At 37.8% G+C, this 18,694-nt stretch overlaps 1 protein-coding gene across 3 annotated transcripts in view; it reads left to right on the top strand.

Annotated features, from left to right (window-relative positions):
• Positions 1-18,394, top strand: part of PKP4 (plakophilin 4) — a 76,238-nt gene extending 57,844 nt beyond the window's left edge. For 2 of the 3 annotated variants that reach the window (XM_010563041.1, XM_010563042.1), the window contains exons 11-21: positions 4,888-5,071; positions 6,495-6,612; positions 7,110-7,301; positions 7,447-7,620; positions 8,492-8,642; positions 10,765-10,960; positions 12,939-13,023; positions 13,129-13,246; positions 15,862-15,993; positions 16,627-16,700; positions 18,030-18,394. In XM_010563041.1, coding sequence (XP_010561343.1) covers positions 4,888-5,071; positions 6,495-6,612; positions 7,110-7,301; positions 7,447-7,620; positions 8,492-8,642; positions 10,765-10,960; positions 12,939-13,023; positions 13,129-13,246; positions 15,862-15,993; positions 16,627-16,700; positions 18,030-18,278 — 1,673 coding nt within the window. In that variant the 3' untranslated portion in view covers positions 18,279-18,394. The remainder of the gene's footprint in view (positions 1-4,887; positions 5,072-6,494; positions 6,613-7,109; positions 7,302-7,446; positions 7,621-8,491; positions 8,643-10,764; positions 10,961-12,938; positions 13,024-13,128; positions 13,247-15,861; positions 15,994-16,626; positions 16,701-18,029) is intronic. The other variant, XM_010563043.1, reaches the window with a different exon arrangement.
• The last annotated feature ends 300 nt before the right edge of the window (positions 18,395-18,694 follow it).

Genomic DNA, 18,694 nt, shown 5'->3' with positions numbered 1-18,694 from the left:
AACCATACAGTACTATTCTCAAAGCTAGGTCACGTAGAATCGAGCATGCTATTTTCCTGTATGCGTTCGGTAACTAATAGTAGTCTGAAAATCGAAATAGAATTTTTCTCTTGCATAACTTGCTTTAACAACAAATGTTTGGGGGGCAGGGAGGAGGTTTAGGTGAGATCTGATTTCTAGTTTTGCATCACAAATTGCATGAAATAATGGTTTCAAAAACTTAAAGCTATAGGCCAGTGAAGCATTTAGATTTCTCACTGTTAGTTACCCATGAAGTACTTTTCTTTAGTGAGGGCATACAGTCACAGAAGAGATTTATGGTATGAAATTGGACATGTATTTGAAATAGCTGGGTTTACGTAATCAATCTGTTAAACCTGAAGAATAAGTAAACTTCAGCTTATCTTGAGTGTGTAAATGTAATGCAGTACAAAGTTTGGTGAAGTCATAAATAATTTTTGAGAATCACTCAAGCTTTTATGAAAAAACCCTACACAACAACTTTAAAGAGCACTGTTTTTTAAAAATTATTTTTTTTATTTCCCGGTTTGTAATCAGTTCTCTTTTGTTACTGGAAGTCTTCCTGTACAGGAGCAATACTTTCAATTTAAATACTGTCAATTTAAATACTTTAAATAATATTTTCATTGTGGCTCTAAAAGGGGTCTGTGATGGTATTAAAAGTATCAAGAATCTTTGAACACTTTAACAGTGAAGTATCTGTTGTACATTTTTTCTCTATAGTTCCTTAGGACTATCAGACCATGAATGAGACAGTCTGCTTTTTGCTGCTTACAAATTAATTTATTATTTTGTTCTATGCCAAACTATTGGAAGGAAATTTATAGCAGGCAATTTGAAAAGTAACCAGACAGTAGGTACAAATAAGAAGTACAGTTATAAGCAAAAAAATTAAGCAGGTGTTCTGTCACACAGGAAGTCTAAAAATACCACTGAGTGGGCGCGGTAGGGTTCCAGCAGAATAAAGGTGGTGTGGTCAGAGGGTCTGTGTTCTGCTGTAGCAGAGTTCTGTCTGTACGTACCTATTCCTATCTGCCACCTCATGACTAGTGACAGGAATGTTCAAACATTCTGTCCTTCAGAGGTGCCGGAAACCCATTCAGTTCTGTAAGGACGTAAGCTTACTGGTAAAAGCAAGTGCTTCTTGCGTTGGAGGAGACTCACTCCTGTAGATTAGCTGTTGAGTGCACAGAAAGGGGAGGAGAGCAGGAGAAACAACTCTAACAGGTAAGAGTTGGAGGTTTACCATCTTGTGCCAGCCTGGAAAAAATTAGATTTAAGAGCCTGGAGTTGAGAAGGGGAAAAGTGCACCTCTAAGATTGGCTGTCGTATTTGTCGCCATTTGGTGAGGATCAGGAACTGCGGGAAGAGGATACCTGAACACCAAGATGAGTATAATAAACAGGTAGTATGAAGAATAAGAAAAAAGGCAGCAGCTGGGCATGTATTCTTTGAAATCTTCAAAAGTTTCTGCTGAGACAGACAGCAGGTTTGGTTTATTTGTTCTTGGTCCTTTTTCAGAAGACTGGATCAGGTGGGAAGAGGTTGTTGATGGCAAGATGTAGCAGGCAGGGGAAGGAGCGAGAGTCACAGCAGGCTCTGCTGCTCATGCAGTGTCCGTGACATACATAGCTAAGAGGAACAAGAAGCAGACAGTGCAGGCACAGTGCAATATTTGCTTCCTGTATGGACATCCACGGACAGTGCATTGTTTTGGGTTGGTTTTTTTTTTAAAAAAAAGCTTTTGGGGGTCTTGGCATATGGTAACACCTGGGGAAGCAGATTACTTGAACACAAGGGTTTATGACTTCCAGATGGTGACAGGAGTCTCTATTGCAAGAGTCCTTGCAGCGGTGTCTTCAGCTGCATCAGCTGAGACTCCCCATACTGCTGTTCTTCTGAATTCTTATATCTGCCTGTTGTATGGTCCTGTGAGATCTCTCCAGCGCATGCATGATCCATTGCTGTTGATGATCATAAGATAGCTAGGGGATGTTTTGTATGTAGTTCAGTCGTATTCAGAAAACTGTCTTACATGACTGTTTTTGCAGATGCTGTTTCGGTGGACTATTTACAAGTGTCTTTTATCTACCATTTAGCCAACTCTATAACAGGACAAGCATAGGGCAGTCTCTGGACTTCTTATTTTTGTGTGTCTGTATTAAAAACTTTTGCTGTCTTATAAACTTCTGATTTTGTTAACTCTTGTAACATTTACTGTCTTGTACCCCCATAACTTATTTCTGAGGAAACTAGATGTTCAAGATCTAGTCAAACTGAAGACCGTATGGTTTATAGTAGCCATTGTGTTGCGCTATTGTGGAAATGCTGTTTAATGTTTTTTGCTGAGATTACATAGCTATACTACTTTAAAATTAGTAAAATACTGTATGTCAGGAAAATACTTTGAGTAAGATGAGTACCTGGTGAGAATTTAGATGAACTTTAAGCTGCGTTTCATGATGAAAAAGATGATTAAATGCCATATTTAGCATATTACTTGCATATACAGTTCTGCTGATATTTTATGTCAGATCTCATACTTTTGTATCTGAATGTCATGTAAGAAGACTCTGCAGGGTAGACAACTATGGAATTCTGCCTGAGGATAAAAGATTGATAGCAGTTTCATTTGGCTAATAGGTGAATGTAAAATACCCTAGACTTCTTATTACAGCAAGAAACTAGAGTTTCCAGGAAGAAAGCTTCTGTAGGATTTTTACATGAGCTCTTGTATGTTCAGCTCTGCACTTAAGTATCTAATATCCCAGGCATACATTGCAAGAAAGCAGTAATATCAGTGCAGGCCATTCTTCCCGTGTTTATCACTGGAAAAAGAAAATGCAACCCAAAACTATATCCCCTCTCCATTGTTCATCTTGCAGTCCTCCTTTTTGGATACTGGCTTTCCAGGTTCTGCCTGATCTACACTCATGCCACGTCACACACTTGGGACCTTTACTGAAAACTCTTCAATGGCTACCACCCATCTGCCAATCTACCTTCTTTGTCATTTTTTCAGAATTCTTTTCACAAGACCTAATGTTTGCAAAACATTGATGATCTTTCAGCTATGACATCCATATATTTGGTTTCTTCTGGCTTAATTTTTGCTCTTCTATTCTTATGACCTTTCTTTTAGCTGTTAACTTCTGCCTGTAAAGTTGTAGAGATTTCCAATGTAAACAGTCTCTAAGAATATTGCCGCATCTTTTCCATGTTCCTTTTTAAGAAGTAGTTTATAACTTTAATCTCCAAATTTCATATAAATCAGGATAATGATCTGTTTCTTCATGCTCCCAAACCTCTTTCTTACAGGCTTGTTGAAGACTCACCCTTTGGAGGTTAGATGTTCATGGCTTTTTTTGAATAGGATGAAGAGTTCAGAAAAAGGCCTTATCTTGTCTGATAAATATGCCTTCTCACCTCAGACTGCCCACTGGCTAGAACTAATGAGGCAACAAATGCAAATACTGCTAGGGATCAGGTTACACACTCACAGAGGGCATGCAGTTTCAATGGCATCTGTAAGGGGCATTTTTATTTTTGAGATTTAGCTGCCCTTCCACTGCAGGCTCTACCGTTGTCTAAAAGCACAAATCATGACACATTCCTCTTAACAGAGCAGTGACAGTTCCAGTAGTGACCTCCTCCACATAACCTCTGTAAGTCAGGAGTTGCAGTGCTGGTGGTCACCCATAGCTGTAATGACCATATGAACAGTTACTGGAAGGAGGTTACCAGCAGCTGCTTTCTTCGCAGATATTCTTTCTGTTCATGCAAACATTCACACCTTTCCTTCTACACTGGAATTCTCCTCTGGGAGGGGAACCCACCAGCCGTGTAGGGTGCCATTCCTGCCAGACACGCTCGGGAAGCAGTGTCACTGGTACCCCACTCCATTCCAGCTGCAGTGACTGTGCGTGCACACCTGCAAATGTCCATATAGGTGACAGATGTCAGTAAAACTCTAGTTAATAGTAAATGGCTAAATGACTTTCATTTTTTGTTTTATGTGAAGTTTTGTGCCGGATTAATCTGGCAAATCCATTAGTGACCACTTTAGGAACAGAAGTGTCTGCTATGGCATGTTTATAGCAGCTTGCGCTGATTTGGCATGTTGCCTGGCATGCTACCAAAAAAGACAGATTTTTCTTTCCATTACAGGTAGTCAGTATGGGACTGATCTTTAAACATCTAAGAAAGATGTTAGCATCAGAGAGATATGGCGAGCTCAAGGCACATGTGGTTTCAGAAAGATGGAAAGGTGTTTTGCAAATGAGATGAGTTTGTGTGCTTGTAGGGAATATTCCTCTAGACTCCTGGAGTGCAGTGGGGACTTCTCTCCTATCGGGTAGCAGAATGAGCTGTACCTCAGGAAAGAAAGAAGGGAATGTCTCCTGTCAGTCAGTGTGTGTTTCTGCTGAGTATTTTTCTTTAAGAAAAGAGTATTTAATCACCGATATGCATGTTTTCCTTCTAGGTATTGTGGGAGACCTAGCTGCTGATCTGTAAGGGTTATTCTAATTACTATCTGGCATTCCAACTCTTTCGTCCAAGAGCTTATGCAGCAGCAAAACAGATAGAGAGAAGGCTGCTGAATACATCATAATCTGAAGTCTAGAAATATTTATTTCAGTCTGTAAAGTGAATCTTTTAATGGCAGCTTTGCTGACCACTTATTGACCAATAATGTTGGAATTAATATTAAAGTTACATTGCAGACTAATTATATTTCTTTTGGTTTTGCATAGGTAAATTATCTTTCTCCTATTTAAAATGATGTCTTTTTCAGTTGTTAATGTTGCTTTATATTTGTTTGCTAAGTCTTTTCTGACTTTACTGCAATGGAAATCTTTTCTTAAGGGGTTCTCTGGAACTTGTCTTCATGCGATGCAGTAAAGATGACAATCATTAGAGATGCTCTGTCAACACTAACGAACACTGTGATAGTGCCACATTCTGGATGGAACAGTTCTTCCTTTGATGATGATCATAAAATTAAATTTCAGACTTCCCTAGTTCTGCGCAATACTACAGGATGCCTGAGGTAATTTGCTGTTCTGGAAGACTCTGTTTTACAGAGTAATCGTGTTATCCAACAGGTCCTTTTTACACTGTAATTTTTAAGACCAAAGAGTTGTTGCATTCTGTAATTACTTATAGTTCTATCATTTAGGCAGCTTTTGCATTTGTTTTTCTTCCATTTTCTAAAAATATGAAAAGTACGAAGTTAGTCACTAAGAGGTGCTAACTATAATGGCTAGCGGTTACATTTTGCTTGGTTTTTTTATAAATTACAATCACTGCACTTTTCCCTTATTACTGCAATTTTTCTATTGTGTGTAGGGCTTATGAATATTATTTAGCAAAAAAATTTTGCATTTTGTGATTCTTTATTGTTGTATACATTTTAAAAATTACATTTGTATATGCATACATATCAGTAAAGAAGTGTTTGACTACTCCCTTTGTGGATTTCTCAGACAGCAGTACGAAGGAAAAAAAATGTATTCAGAATAATAAAAGGCAAAACTAAAATATCTGAAAGAGAATTGAAGGGCCGGGGTAGTATATGAGCAATTTTTGTTCATTTGTAGGTTTGTTTTTAATTAATTAGATTTCAAATTGTGTTCCACCAAACAGCAGAGTAAGGCCATTGTGTTTAAACAGAACTGGAATTGCTTTTTATTTGCTGGTAACCCTTCTAAACTTCAGAATATGTTCATAAACTACTTTGTTGTTCATTGGGTTGTTTTTCAAGATGACAAGTTTTACACTGCTTTTGAACATCGGGTTGGGCTAGTGTGGTAGTGCAAACATGATGTCTAGAGAGAAAGCACCTCTGTGGACAGGCATGGTGACATGTTTTTTAGCAGCAGTACCATTTTCAGTGTGCATCCAGACACAGTGCAAGCTTCAGGTTTTGCAGTACAGTGGCCTTGAAGGCAAATATTTGTCTACATCCTTTGCTGCTTATTCTGAAGCACAGTGTGGCCTTTTCCTTTCCCTACACCCTAATTTATACATTTGTACTTCTGTCTGTGTAGCACTATTACAAATGTTCATGAGGCTGCACCACAGAACAGGTCACTGAATGGATGCAGTTTAAAAAAGAGGCAACAAAGGCTATTTCTAGCACAGACAAGCTCAGCAATCTGTTCTACAGCGCATACAAACCATAGATTTGAACTTGTACAACAGAGAAGGCTTTGAATGGAAAAGTCTGTGGGAAAGGGGTTCTACTTATGGCCATTTTTGTCAGTGAGTCAATGATATCTTGAAATTGCAGTTTTGAATCATATTTTTATAAGAATTGGGTGTCTGTTGTTGCCCAAAATGGTATGTTTGCTTTTAACTTCTCAAAGTCAATTATCAATATAAAAAAAAAACTTCTGCAAACTACCTAATAAAATGATTGTACATATATCTGTCTGTGAATACAGTGTTCCTTTTTCATTTCAACCCCTTAGGAATCTAAGCTCTGCCGGTGAAGAAGCCCGGAAGCAGATGAGGTCTTGCGAAGGGCTGGTCGATTCACTGCTATACGTGATCCACACGTGTGTGAACACATCCGATTATGACAGCAAGGTGTGTGCACATTTCCTCTAACTGATTTTTAGTGCTAAGCTGTATGTCTGATAGGATCTTTTGGTTCTTGTATAGTATAATTTAGCACTGTGATGTGCTTGGCTCAACTGATCTTTTCTCCCAATCCCAGTTCTCTGATGCACAATCAAATTCTGTTGCATAATACAGTGTAACTTGTTCTGTGCTTTTCATTCAGTGCTGAAGTATTAATTCCTTAATAAATTAATAATAAGCCTTTGTGCTTTTAATTTTCAGAACACTAAAAACTAAGCCACTATAGTAATTTCTACCATTAGAATTATTTTCATATTTGAGGATATCAGGAGAGAGATTGCAGTTTTCCCAGAGAAACAGACAAAGCAATGCCCAAGGCCCAGAATTAAAATTTGGTGCTTATGCTCCAAATGCCTTTTCACCTTCACCTGATTTGTTTGGTTTGCTTTATCACTATGTAAGAAAGTAACCGATTACGTGACATCTTTCTGGTTTGGTTTCAGACAGTGGAAAACTGTGTGTGTACCTTGAGAAACCTTTCTTACCGTTTGGAACTGGAGGTACCTCAGGCACGTCTGCTAGGAATCAATGAATTGGATGACTTGTTAGGAAAAGAATCGCCTAGCAAAGATTCAGAGCCAAGTTGCTGGGGGAAAAAGAAGAAGAAGAAAAAAAAAACTTCGCAGGAGGATCAGGTTTGCTGTTTTCCTCATATTACAAATATATGAACTGTAGTTTATCTAATGATGATGGGGAGTACATAGCTTGAAGAAAAACTATCATACGTTTAATGAAAATACAGAGGTTTCATGTAGTTACGAATATCTGTTCATTTCTCAGTGGGATGGAGTTGGCCCTATACCAGGATTTTCCAAGTCTCCTAAAGGGGTGGAAATGCTATGGCACCCATCTGTGGTAAAGCCGTACCTAACGCTTCTAGCAGAAAGCTCCAATCCAGCTACTCTAGAGGGCTCTGCAGGATCTCTCCAGAATCTTTCTGCAGGCAACTGGAAGGTATGTGAATTCCTACTCTGCCTCCTATCGTTGTATTTTAGCTGGGTTTTTCAATAAGATATTGGAATGTGTTTGGAAGGAACATCTCATTTTCTAGTATGCATCTGAGTATTTCTCTCTAGTGTGTATCATTAGTGCTTATGTGCTGCAGTAATGTTATTTCCACAGCGAAAAGTAATGACAGAGATGGTAGACAGGAAGACCAATATGGAAACTGGCCTTGAAATTGGTACCATTTATTTTAGCTGAACAGAAGAAGCTTTTTTCCAGTGCGTATTAGGTCAAAATAATCTTCTGGCAGCTTCTAGCTGTGAGTTCTGGTAGGAAGGTACTGACAAAATAAGACCAGCACAAACAATTTATTTATATTTGCTTTATTATTTGTATTATTTATTTCCATACATTCTTGCTTGTGGCCCTTGCATGCAATATGTTACGAAAGCACCACGAGAACACTTTATTAATGTTACGTGTTTGTCATGGAGAGATTAAAACCAAAACAAACATTAATTGCTTCCTTTGCTTGTAGAAAAACAGCTAAGACACCTTCATTTTATGGCCATTATAAAATTGGTCTTAGAAAAAAGAAAAAAAAGGGGGCAAACCCAAAAAAAACTGTTCCCTTTTCAATAACTTGTCATCTATTAAGGTATCTTGTCTGTTAGACCACTTTTTTTAAACATTGCTTTGTAAGAGGAATGAGTGAAAAACAGAGCCAAGCCTTTATAATGATAGAAAAGATAACGCATTTAACATGTCATCCTGTCTTTGGAAAATGTCCCCTAACATACTTAAGAATTACAATCTAGTAAGAGATTAATTCCGTCAGAGTGTTGTAGTAGATTTGTGACTAACTGGAGTTTTTTTATAGTTTGCAGCATACATTCGAGCTGCTGTAAGAAAAGAAAAAGGACTACCAATCCTTGTGGAGCTGCTGAGAATGGATAATGATAGAGTTGTTTCATCTGTGGCAACTGCCTTAAGGAATATGGCATTAGACGTTCGTAATAAGGAGCTTATTGGTAAGTACAGAACTATACTGAAGAAAGCATGATCACCAACCTGTCAGACCTTGTATTGAAAAAATACTAGGATGAGATTCTACCAGTAGAAATAGCATACTTGATTTTACTGTATCATGTCAGTTGTGTCACAGAAATTAATCTTTTTGACAGCAGTAGCTTTTCAGAATAATGTTGACATTTTAGTTTGCCTTTAGCCATTTTGCATGGCAATCTCTTTACAAAGGATGGAAGCCACCTCAGCTAAACTAAACTGGACAGGAAACTGTCAGTACAAAACATGATGGACAACACAACTCTGCTTCCTTGGAGCTGAACGGTAACCTTCTCAGAGGGTTTCAAGGTCCCTTACATATTCTAAGAGGATAGGACAGCACCTGCTGCCAGTACATCAGTAAATACTTGAATAGTGTTGGACAGGGAGAGAGGGAAGAAATCTTCTCCTAGTAAAATATTTCCATGAAAACCCAGATACAGAGCTGAATTAAGTCTTTGCTGAATTAAGTAATCAGCAAGGGTGCTTTCTAGAAAAACATAATGTTTCCATTTTGTCAATTTTAATATTTAATACTTTAAGCATTCATCTGTGCCCTTCTCTTCTAGCATTTAAAAAAACCACAACATTTTTCCTGCCTTGATGAGGAATCTCGGTCTATTATGGCAAGTGTTGAATATGCCTCACGGTCAGCTTCAGACTGCTGCAGCCTAAATGAACCCTGCTAGCACATGTCATGATCTAAAAAAGTTTCATTTTTGTTACAGAAGCATTTTCTGTGTTGTAGACCAGTGGCATAAGTATATGAAAACTATACAGATAAGAGTATCATTATTCTCAAAAAGATAAATGCGGGTGAACACAATTTTATTATATATTTCTGAAGCTTCTCCATCTTGAATGTTCAGAACATGTTTTCTTGCAGCATAGGTATTACATGCATAAGAAATCAGTAAAAAGAAAATTCTGTTCTATAGCACCAGCCATATACAGGTCATACTCACGTGATACTCTCTTTTCAGGACTTCCCCCCCCCCCCCCCCTTCCTGGCAGAACTTTTCAGTTCAGGAATGCACCTCTACCTGTTCCCTCTCTCTGTCAAAGCTTTAACTATGAAAGAATTATTGGCTTTCCAGATAGACTCTGAAAATAATCTTTGTATAAAATATTTTGAGACATGAAGTGAGTCTCCCCATGCTAGTAATCTATTTTATGCAACTTTACTGCCGTTGGTAGGGGCAGGAATAATGGGTTTACATGGTCTAAACTCTGAAGAAAGTAAGAGACTGGGGGCTCTGACAAATAACAATATGAATTGGTATATGCAAACATGTGTTGATGAGCTTGCTGAAAGATTGGCAGTGACAGGGTACTACTGTATACAGCATTGTTGGTGATAGTTTTCCAGTGTGTTTGAAAAGTTGTTCCTTTTGCGGAATTCCTTTTTGGATATTTTTTTTTCCCCCTCAGGCACAATATGCAAATAGATAGCTAATGGCTTTGTGTAAAGCTTACTCATTATTCACTGTTATGTACAAATACATGTCTTCAATAAAATCAATTAATCATTCAATTAACAGCATAGCCTAAACAGGTTAAAAAAAAAAAAGTACCTTAGTGTTAGTTAATTTCTGTTGTCTGCAGTGTGATTATTCCTATGCATCAGTCAGTAATTGAAGAGCGAAAAAGCTGAGATCTGATCTGTTCTGGGTAACAAATAAGGTGAACAGAATGTCTGAAAAAAAAAATTCCAAGTTACTGTAAGGATTTCTTTAACCCTCCCATAAGTGAAGCCTAGGAAAATGCAGCACTCCTTCAATCATAATAGCATAACATTTTTCCTTGAATGATTGTTTTCTCCAAATAATTCTTGTTTACAAATGCTCCTGTTCTAAAGCAAAAATGCAACTTCTTACATTAAGATAAAAGGAAGAAAAAAAAATTCAAAAATTGATCTCTAGTCTCTCTTGACTCTGTGTAAAATGCGAGTCCTTGGAAGGTTTCCATGGTTTTGATTCTGTTTCTTTTTATTGCTTTCAGATGCAGTTTTGTGATGAGTCCTATGATTTCAAATCTTAAGTACCAAAATGTATTTTTTTACTTTGTTCTGTTGATGGGTTTTTATAGGTAAATATGCTATGCGAGATCTGGTTAATCGACTCCCAGGAGGCAATGGTCCAAGCATATTGTCTGATGAGACTGTAGCAGCAATCTGCTGTGCTTTGCATGAGGTCACTAGTAAAAACATGGAAAATGCCAAAGCCCTTGCTGATACTGGAGGAATAGAAAAGCTGGTGAACATAACAAAAGGAAGAGGTGACAGGCAAGTAGGCAACGAAGTTCATACCTAAACTGTTTCTCTGTTCCATTAAAAATGCTTAAGAATGCGGGAAAAGTTTTTTTGAGTAAAAAAAAAAAAGAGTATCTGCTGTTGCAGTCCTGATCCAAGTAGCTAAAAAAGTCTGAATCACAGTGGGAAAGAAGAGGCAGTTGCTCCCACCATTCTCATGCAGTGTGTTCTCTATCTAAAGCTTTTGGAGACTTTTCCAGTTGTGTGCAGTAATCACGTTAATGGGGTCTATTGGGTCTATTCAGGTTAAATGGTATTTAAAAAAAAAATAATTGTTCCCTCTTAAACACCTACAAGATTAATAGAATATTTAGAGCTTTTCAAAGTCAGAATAAGTTGCAACTTTGTCAGGATGTATCACAATAGCTGTTAATTGTATCTAGCGTGGCCATTTGGTGGGTTGTAAGGAGAGCTTGGCCTACCAAGCAGCTTACCTAGCCAGTGGGATTTTCTTCAATAGGATTGCAAAGCAAGTGTTGGCTGAGAAGACCTGGCTCTCTGCAGGCTTACTTGGGTATGGCTGCGGCAACCCCTGTGCTAGGGGTTTTGTTAGCTGAGTTCAGTGCTGGGCTTGATCAGGCATTGTGTTTATTTAGTAGCAACAAAACCTTTCAGAACCAGACAGCTGAGCATCAAAGAACAGGAACGCGTGGTGGCTCCTGAGTCGTGCAGGGTCAGCAGTAAGTCAGCCCCGTGGACCCCATCTGGCTTTGATCAGCATCGCTGCTCTGTACTCCTTGGCAATAAGACTGATGCAAATCATATTAAGCAGGACTCTTGTATAAACCAGGATATCACAGATCTCCTCCTTATGGATAGCAGAAAGCTGATTATATAGCCAGCCCTGTGTACTGTTCCCAGTGTTGGCTTGGATGGTAAAGGGGAGAAAAGGATTTCTTCTCACAGGAGTTGGTCAGTGTAAATTAAACATACCACATTTTCAACAAAGTCTTTGTCTCAAAAGGAACAGGGCTCTATTTTGAGTATCCACAGTTTATAATACTTTATATGTTCAAGGGACACAGATTCATTTCAACTGCAGGTGTGAGTGCAGTGATCCTTTATATGACTTCATTGGTCTGTGGAGACAATGTGTAAAGTTGCATCTGCACTTACATTTATGAGACAACAGGGTACACTAAAATCTTGTGAACATACTAAGAGTGTCTACTCATTGATTAACACTATCGCCTGCAATTTTTTTCAGTCTTTTCTTTCAAAAACTGTGTTTGGATGAATCTTCACAGTGACAGAAAGAGGCATACGTTTAACACAGATGTCATGCTGTGGCATGTAGTGTCAAATCAGTACTTCAGTACCACTATCGGCTTATGACCATTTCTCTTTAAAAAGAGAGCATGATTTTATTTTGAATAACAGCTAGAACAATTTTCCTGGCCTTGCTCTTGAGAGTGGAAAAGTTGTTTTCCCAACCAATGAAAGTTTTCAGTGGCACAACACAGAACTGAGAACAAAGTCTCACTATGAGGATGGCTGGAGGCTTTTAATACCAGCTCTTTTTCATTTGTTTCTTCTTTTTCCACAGTTAGGAATTTTGTATAATGATTTAAAGTATGTAGTCCAGTTTTTATGAAATGCACGAAATAGAATGTTTCTTTTCATGATTTTTAATTCTTGCAGACAATGACAGTAGCTATTTCAGCCCTTCTATCTGCATTCCTCATGTAGGTGACCTGAAGAGAAAATTTCTAGGCTGGAGAGGGAAATGATTGTCATGCTTACTCATGTTCTGCTCCAGCCTTTTGATGAGGCTGCTGACAGAGCTGTGTTCACACTGTGGTAATGCAGGCATGCATTATTGAGACTTGGAGAGATGACCTGACTTGCTTCGCAGCATCAAGGTTTAGGCTATTCTGCAGCTTAGGAACATTGTTCTTTTTAAGTGGAATTAAGTGGCTTTCTTATAATGTAATATTCTTTACTTCCTTAGATCATCACTGAAAGTTGTCAAGGCAGCCGCCCAGGTACTGAATACGTTATGGCAATACCGAGATCTCCGTAGTATTTATAAAAAGGTAAATTACAAAATTAGCCTACACTGGAAAACAGTTCTACAAAAACTCCTAATTTAATGAAAAGCAGTTTATTTTGATGACTTTTTTCTTTTTGCCACTCCACAGGATGGATGGAATCAAAGTCATTTTATTACACCAGTGTCAACACTAGAGCGAGAGAGATTCAAATCACATCCTTCTTTATCAACAACAAATCAACAGATGTCACCTGTCATACAGTCAGGTCAGTCAAGAAATGCAAAGAGATTTACAGAAGGGGAACCTGGTATCCCATTTTTTAAACTCAAATAGCCTCTCAGTTTACTACTAATTCTATCTAAAACACAGAGGTCATGCTGTCTCTCCTCTGTATTTAAACACAAGTACTTCACGTACTCTGAATGTTGCCTTAGCTGTTACTGTTGGCAGATTCCACAGGATTTGTGGATGTCTCTACATTAGTGTTTTCATTTGGATAAGGAGCACTTTTAAGCAAATCTCCCCACTTACTCCTTAATGCAAATCAAACTGCAGTCTCAGAATGTGTGAATTGTATTCCTTTTGGATGAAACTGTATCAGATGGTGTGCTTCAAGACCACTGATGTACTCCAACTGCTAATGGACATTCAGTTCATGAGACCAGGCTAGACTTGGTGCTAAGTAAATCCTCAGAGTACACACCTGGACTTTGTTACCATTTCCCTTTACAAAGCCACTGCTGTGCTGTATGACTTGGTGTTCTAGATGTAGCCTCACAAAACACAGGTACTTGATAGCATAGAAAGCAAGAGACCTATTTTCATTCCCAATTATGTAATGTCACATTAGGATGAGCGAGACATAGAAAAATCTTACTCCTCTGGCTCCTCATTTATTTCTCACCTTTGTTTCTTTAACATCTTAAGTGCTAGGATTTAGATCTTTATGAGGGGGCTGATACAAAACCTACTTGAAGCCTTGTCTATTGTCTTCATTTGGCATTTTACTTTATCCAATTTACTCTTCTATTTTTATGTGAATAGATCTATGTTAATACTGAGAAATAAGTATCTACCATGACTGCTAAAATAAGTGACCAGTTCCTATAATACTCTTGTTTAATTACTTCTTTACATAAAAGTAACAACCCTCACACATGCCTTCATGATATGGTTGACTTGAAAAACAAGGACTCAACCAGGGATTTATTTTCCTACAAGAAGTATACCTATAGTGTCTTAAGAAGGGAAAGAAAGCATATCTTTCATGCCCAGAGGTCCTCTGAACCACCACAGTACAACATACGGGACTGACTCCTTTGCCTAGTGCCATACAACAGCAGACAGCAGTTACCAGTTCTAGAGAGTTTTGTTATTCTGATCTTACTGTGTTTCCACATTCTGTTTTCTCCCAGCCCTTCAGGATTCCAAAAGAACATCCTGACCAGGTATCTTTGTCACTCTCAAACCACATGATACTGAAGGCAGTTCTTACTTTTACACCTAGTTGCCAACTTGCACATACTGGCACCAAAACACCACCTTGAATTCACAGACTGTTTAAGCTATGATCTACTGCCAGAGCCAAAAATACCTTCTCAAAATAAGCAGTGACAAAGAAGCAAATACGGCTTAGGCTCAGGGAACTGACCAGATTCTAGCGAAGTGTAAAAGGATATTCCAATACCTACTGTCAAATTCTTATTTTGGCACAGCGCTTGTAGTTCTTTGAACTACAAGTAGGAAGTAAGATGGCCAGCTCTAACATAATATTCAGAGGCTGTTGTACTTCAAAGAATGCTTAGTACATAATCCTAATAGGAAGCGTCTGCTTTTCTGTTCCAGAGCATGAACAAGCTTAGACTAGTAAGGTGGAAGTTTGGTGCAAAGAACGTGTCTGCAGAGGGTACTGTGGTAGCAGCCTTGCTGATCACAGCATGCACAGTAGGTGCATGGTAGAACAGTTACATTTGGCCTATAACAGTTCTTGTTTCAGTCACTCAATTACTAACACACACATTACATTGACCCATGTCATAGTTTTAATGACACCCCCAAGTGTAGCGGCTTTAGCCATGAATATGCCAGGATAGTATTAGTAATTAAACTATCCATAATAACACAAAATTGTGAGATATGATGTAATGGACACAGCTAATGGAAGATATCATTGGTTAATATTTTGAAGCAAAATTTCTAGAAATTATTTTAAAGTATTTTTCTCCTGTATTACTGGAGCCTTTCTAAGCCAACAAAACCTGAGTGGTCTGTAAAACGGGTAAGATTTAGCAGAACAAACTTTTTACAGTAGCAATTCAGCTGTTCACTGTAAGAATATAAAGTAAGTAATCCATTGTTATGATCTTACAGCAGTTGTCAGCCACCTGGAGCACAAAATATCCAAGATACTGTTTTTGATTAGCATGCAGAAGTGTAATACAAGTGTGTACATGGATCACTTCAGCCAGACAGACTGTAAATCTTTCTGTCCTGTCCCAAGTGATCAGATGGACTTAAATAGAATCTTTAAATATAACTTACATAAAATCATAAACATTAGAAGTATCATCTTCTAAATGCAAACAAATTATTTAATATGCAAACTGAAATGGGTCTCTTATTTCAGTTGTAAGCAGTATAGAGCAGTCAGTGACTCACCATTAAAGTATAAAATTATAATCTCATGGTATGTTATTGATAGCTTTTGTCATTGGGGTTCTTCATCCAGGAAGAACTATTTACTAGTTTTGTCTGTTACCCACATCTCTCTCATTTGTTAATCGTTGAGGAAGGAAGGGGTGAGGAGAGAATACAGAGAAGGTTAGCTATGATGGGAAAGGCTTCTGTTGTATATACTAATAATTTTCCTTTTTTCATCAGTTGGCAGCACATCCTCATCACCGGCTTTATTAGGAATTAGAGAACCCCGCTCTGAATATGATAGGACACAACCTTCTATGCAGTATTATAATAACCAAGGCGATGTCATTACACATAAAGACATATATACTGGTAAGATACCAGTTAGGTGAACTTTTAACTAGAATATGTAAATATTCCTTATATGAGGAGTTTATACAATCATAATATGGACAGTTGCATTAGCAGGCTTGTTACTATGTAATGTTGTTTTCCATTTTTATTTATTACACGTGGAAACGAGCAGATTTTTCATCTGTCTCTGCTATTTTCTTGAAAATTACACACATTACCAGAATAAGAGATCTGTTTATATACTAAGGTGAGGGGTGTTGTCGGATTCTGTCAGATTCTGTTCTGTGTGTGATTGTATATTATAATAATGTAATATTATATTGTTAAATTATACCAAGATTTCATCTTTTCTCAGATCTCCCTTTTCCTTCTTACTATTTGACACAAGTCACAAAACAATAGAGATGACAGTGAATAAAGAGAAGGAACTTCCTTGTTTTAAAAGTTATTAGTCTGTAAAACAAAAAACCCGCTTGGTTTCAGTTTTAACTACTGCTGAGGGACAAAATTTGCCTGTGTATTATTAGTAGATATTAGAATTTGCAGACTTAATTGTTTGGGTGCTACATAATTTCTTCTAAGTAGAAGCAAACAGACTTATAGATGAAAGAATAAAGACTGAAGTTTATGCCATAAACTGTTTTCTCACAGGTTCCAGCAAACCTTCACCAATATACATCAGTTCCTATTCCTCACCAGCAAGAGAACAAAATAGACGACTACAGGTGACCCAAAAATTTCATTTTGAAATGACACTGTTAACAAGACTCAGCATATAGTGTTTAATGGAACTTGAGTTTGAATATTAGAGTGCTTTTTTATAGAGTGTGATCTATAGCACATGGTTAATTTGTTATTGGGTGTGATAAATGAATTTAGTCTCAAACAGGATTCCCATCAAAGTTTACAATTTATTAAATGAATAAAGGCAAGCAAACAGCGCTGGGCACGCCGGGAGCCTCTGCTCTACCAAGACACGCGCTGTGAAAAACAACCCAGCTTCCTTTATAGTCTAACATTAGTTACATATTCATACTATGCATGTCCTTCCAAAAGACTCTTCAGCTCCTGGTTGTGCAGGTGCAGTAGTTCTCCTAGAAACTATTCGAACTCTCCTCATTGGCTGAGGGGTCCTCCATGCAATGTATCTCTGACCAAGCTCCCCACTGCTGGGGCCAGACAGCAGACATCTTGTACAACAGCCCACACCCTGCGCAACACCAGCTGTGGTCACCAGAACCCAAACAAGTTCACAACAGACACCTCCCCCCTAACAAATGCATATAACAAATTGCTTACACACCGTTACTCTAATACACCCTCTATTTATACATATTAAAGATCACCCTGTTCATAACCTCACTTAATACTATGATAAATGCCTCAGTTTTCCCCTAGGATCTCTTGTTTAACACTGTGCTGTTAACAACAAAACCAGTTTGGGGCTGGCAAAAAAGAACTATACGCATATCATCTGTCTCCTCCCGGCCTGCGGTTATACAAGGACCGACAAAATGGTTAAAGATTACATATGCAGTGAGGGTCACATTTTATTATGCAGCCCTAGCATTGTTTATGTTGACATGAATCAGATGAACACATTTCACATTGGGCATTAGTGTACTTAAACTGTAATTGCTTATGTACTTCTATTAGCTTTGTGGTTTCTTTTTGTAGTCACATATTTTAGCATGTTCTTATGGGATCTGAGACCACTTTTCTGACTTGATGTGACTTTTATTTTTTTTGGTAGGTAGGTATGGTCAGGTTCTGTCCTTTCTACTTATGCTCTAAAACTCCTACTTCCGGAGTTACTAGTTTCCCAGTGAATGCAGGAGACACGCAGGCACGCTTAGACGTTTTTCCTCTGTTTAGCTTCATTTAAAAATTAAGTACGTTTAATGGAGATTTGAAACCTATATTACTATCATCATTAGTAGAGCTGCACTTACCTTTTTAGGGAAGGGTTCTGTATCATGTGTAGGTTTGAGAAACAAGTATTTTCTCTGCTAATTATATTTTGAAAGCTTATTTTTCTATCATTTTGTCAACAGCATCAGCAATTGTACTACAGTCAAGAAGATACCAACAGAAAAAACTACGATGCATACAGATTATACTTGCAGTCCCCACATAGCTATGAAGACCCGTATTTTGATGATCGAGTTCACTTTCCTGCTACTTCAGATTACGCAACACAATATGGACTGAAATCAACCACAAATTATGTAGACTTTTATTCCACCAGACGATCTTCTTATAGAGCAGAACAGTACCCAGGTTCACCTGACTCCTGGGTGTAGCATCAGAGAGAAGAAACAACAGTGTATTTCTCATCTTCCTTGAGAAGAAATGGAATGGCCTCATTTGTTGTTTAGGTTATGAAATGTGAAAGTGAAATAAAAGAAGGAACAAGGAAGTTTTTTGTTTTGGTTTTTTTTTTTTTTTGAGTGAGGAATTGTCAGGAAGAAAAACTGGAAGGGATGTTTTTTTGCTCTGTTTAGATGTTAGGTATAATTACTTGTAGCTCCTGTAGTCTGGTGAGGGTGTGGGCGATGTGATGAAAGGTTTGAGAATTGAGTAAAATGAATTTGGAAAGTGTGTAGGTCAGAGCAAATTAAAGCTGATTTTTTTTTATGTGAATAAAAGTCTTGTTCTGATAGTTTGTACAGAAAAAATAAAATGGATGCCCTTGTTTTATTGCTATTACTAAATGTCA

The sequence above is a fragment of the Haliaeetus leucocephalus genome, unplaced genomic scaffold (genome assembly GCF_000737465.1).
Source record: "Haliaeetus leucocephalus isolate CR32 unplaced genomic scaffold, Haliaeetus_leucocephalus-4.0 Scaffold163, whole genome shotgun sequence".
Taxonomy (NCBI): Eukaryota; Metazoa; Chordata; class Aves; order Accipitriformes; family Accipitridae; genus Haliaeetus; species Haliaeetus leucocephalus.
The sequence above is the reverse complement of the archived record's forward strand: the minus strand, read 5'-3'. Positions and strand labels throughout refer to the sequence as shown.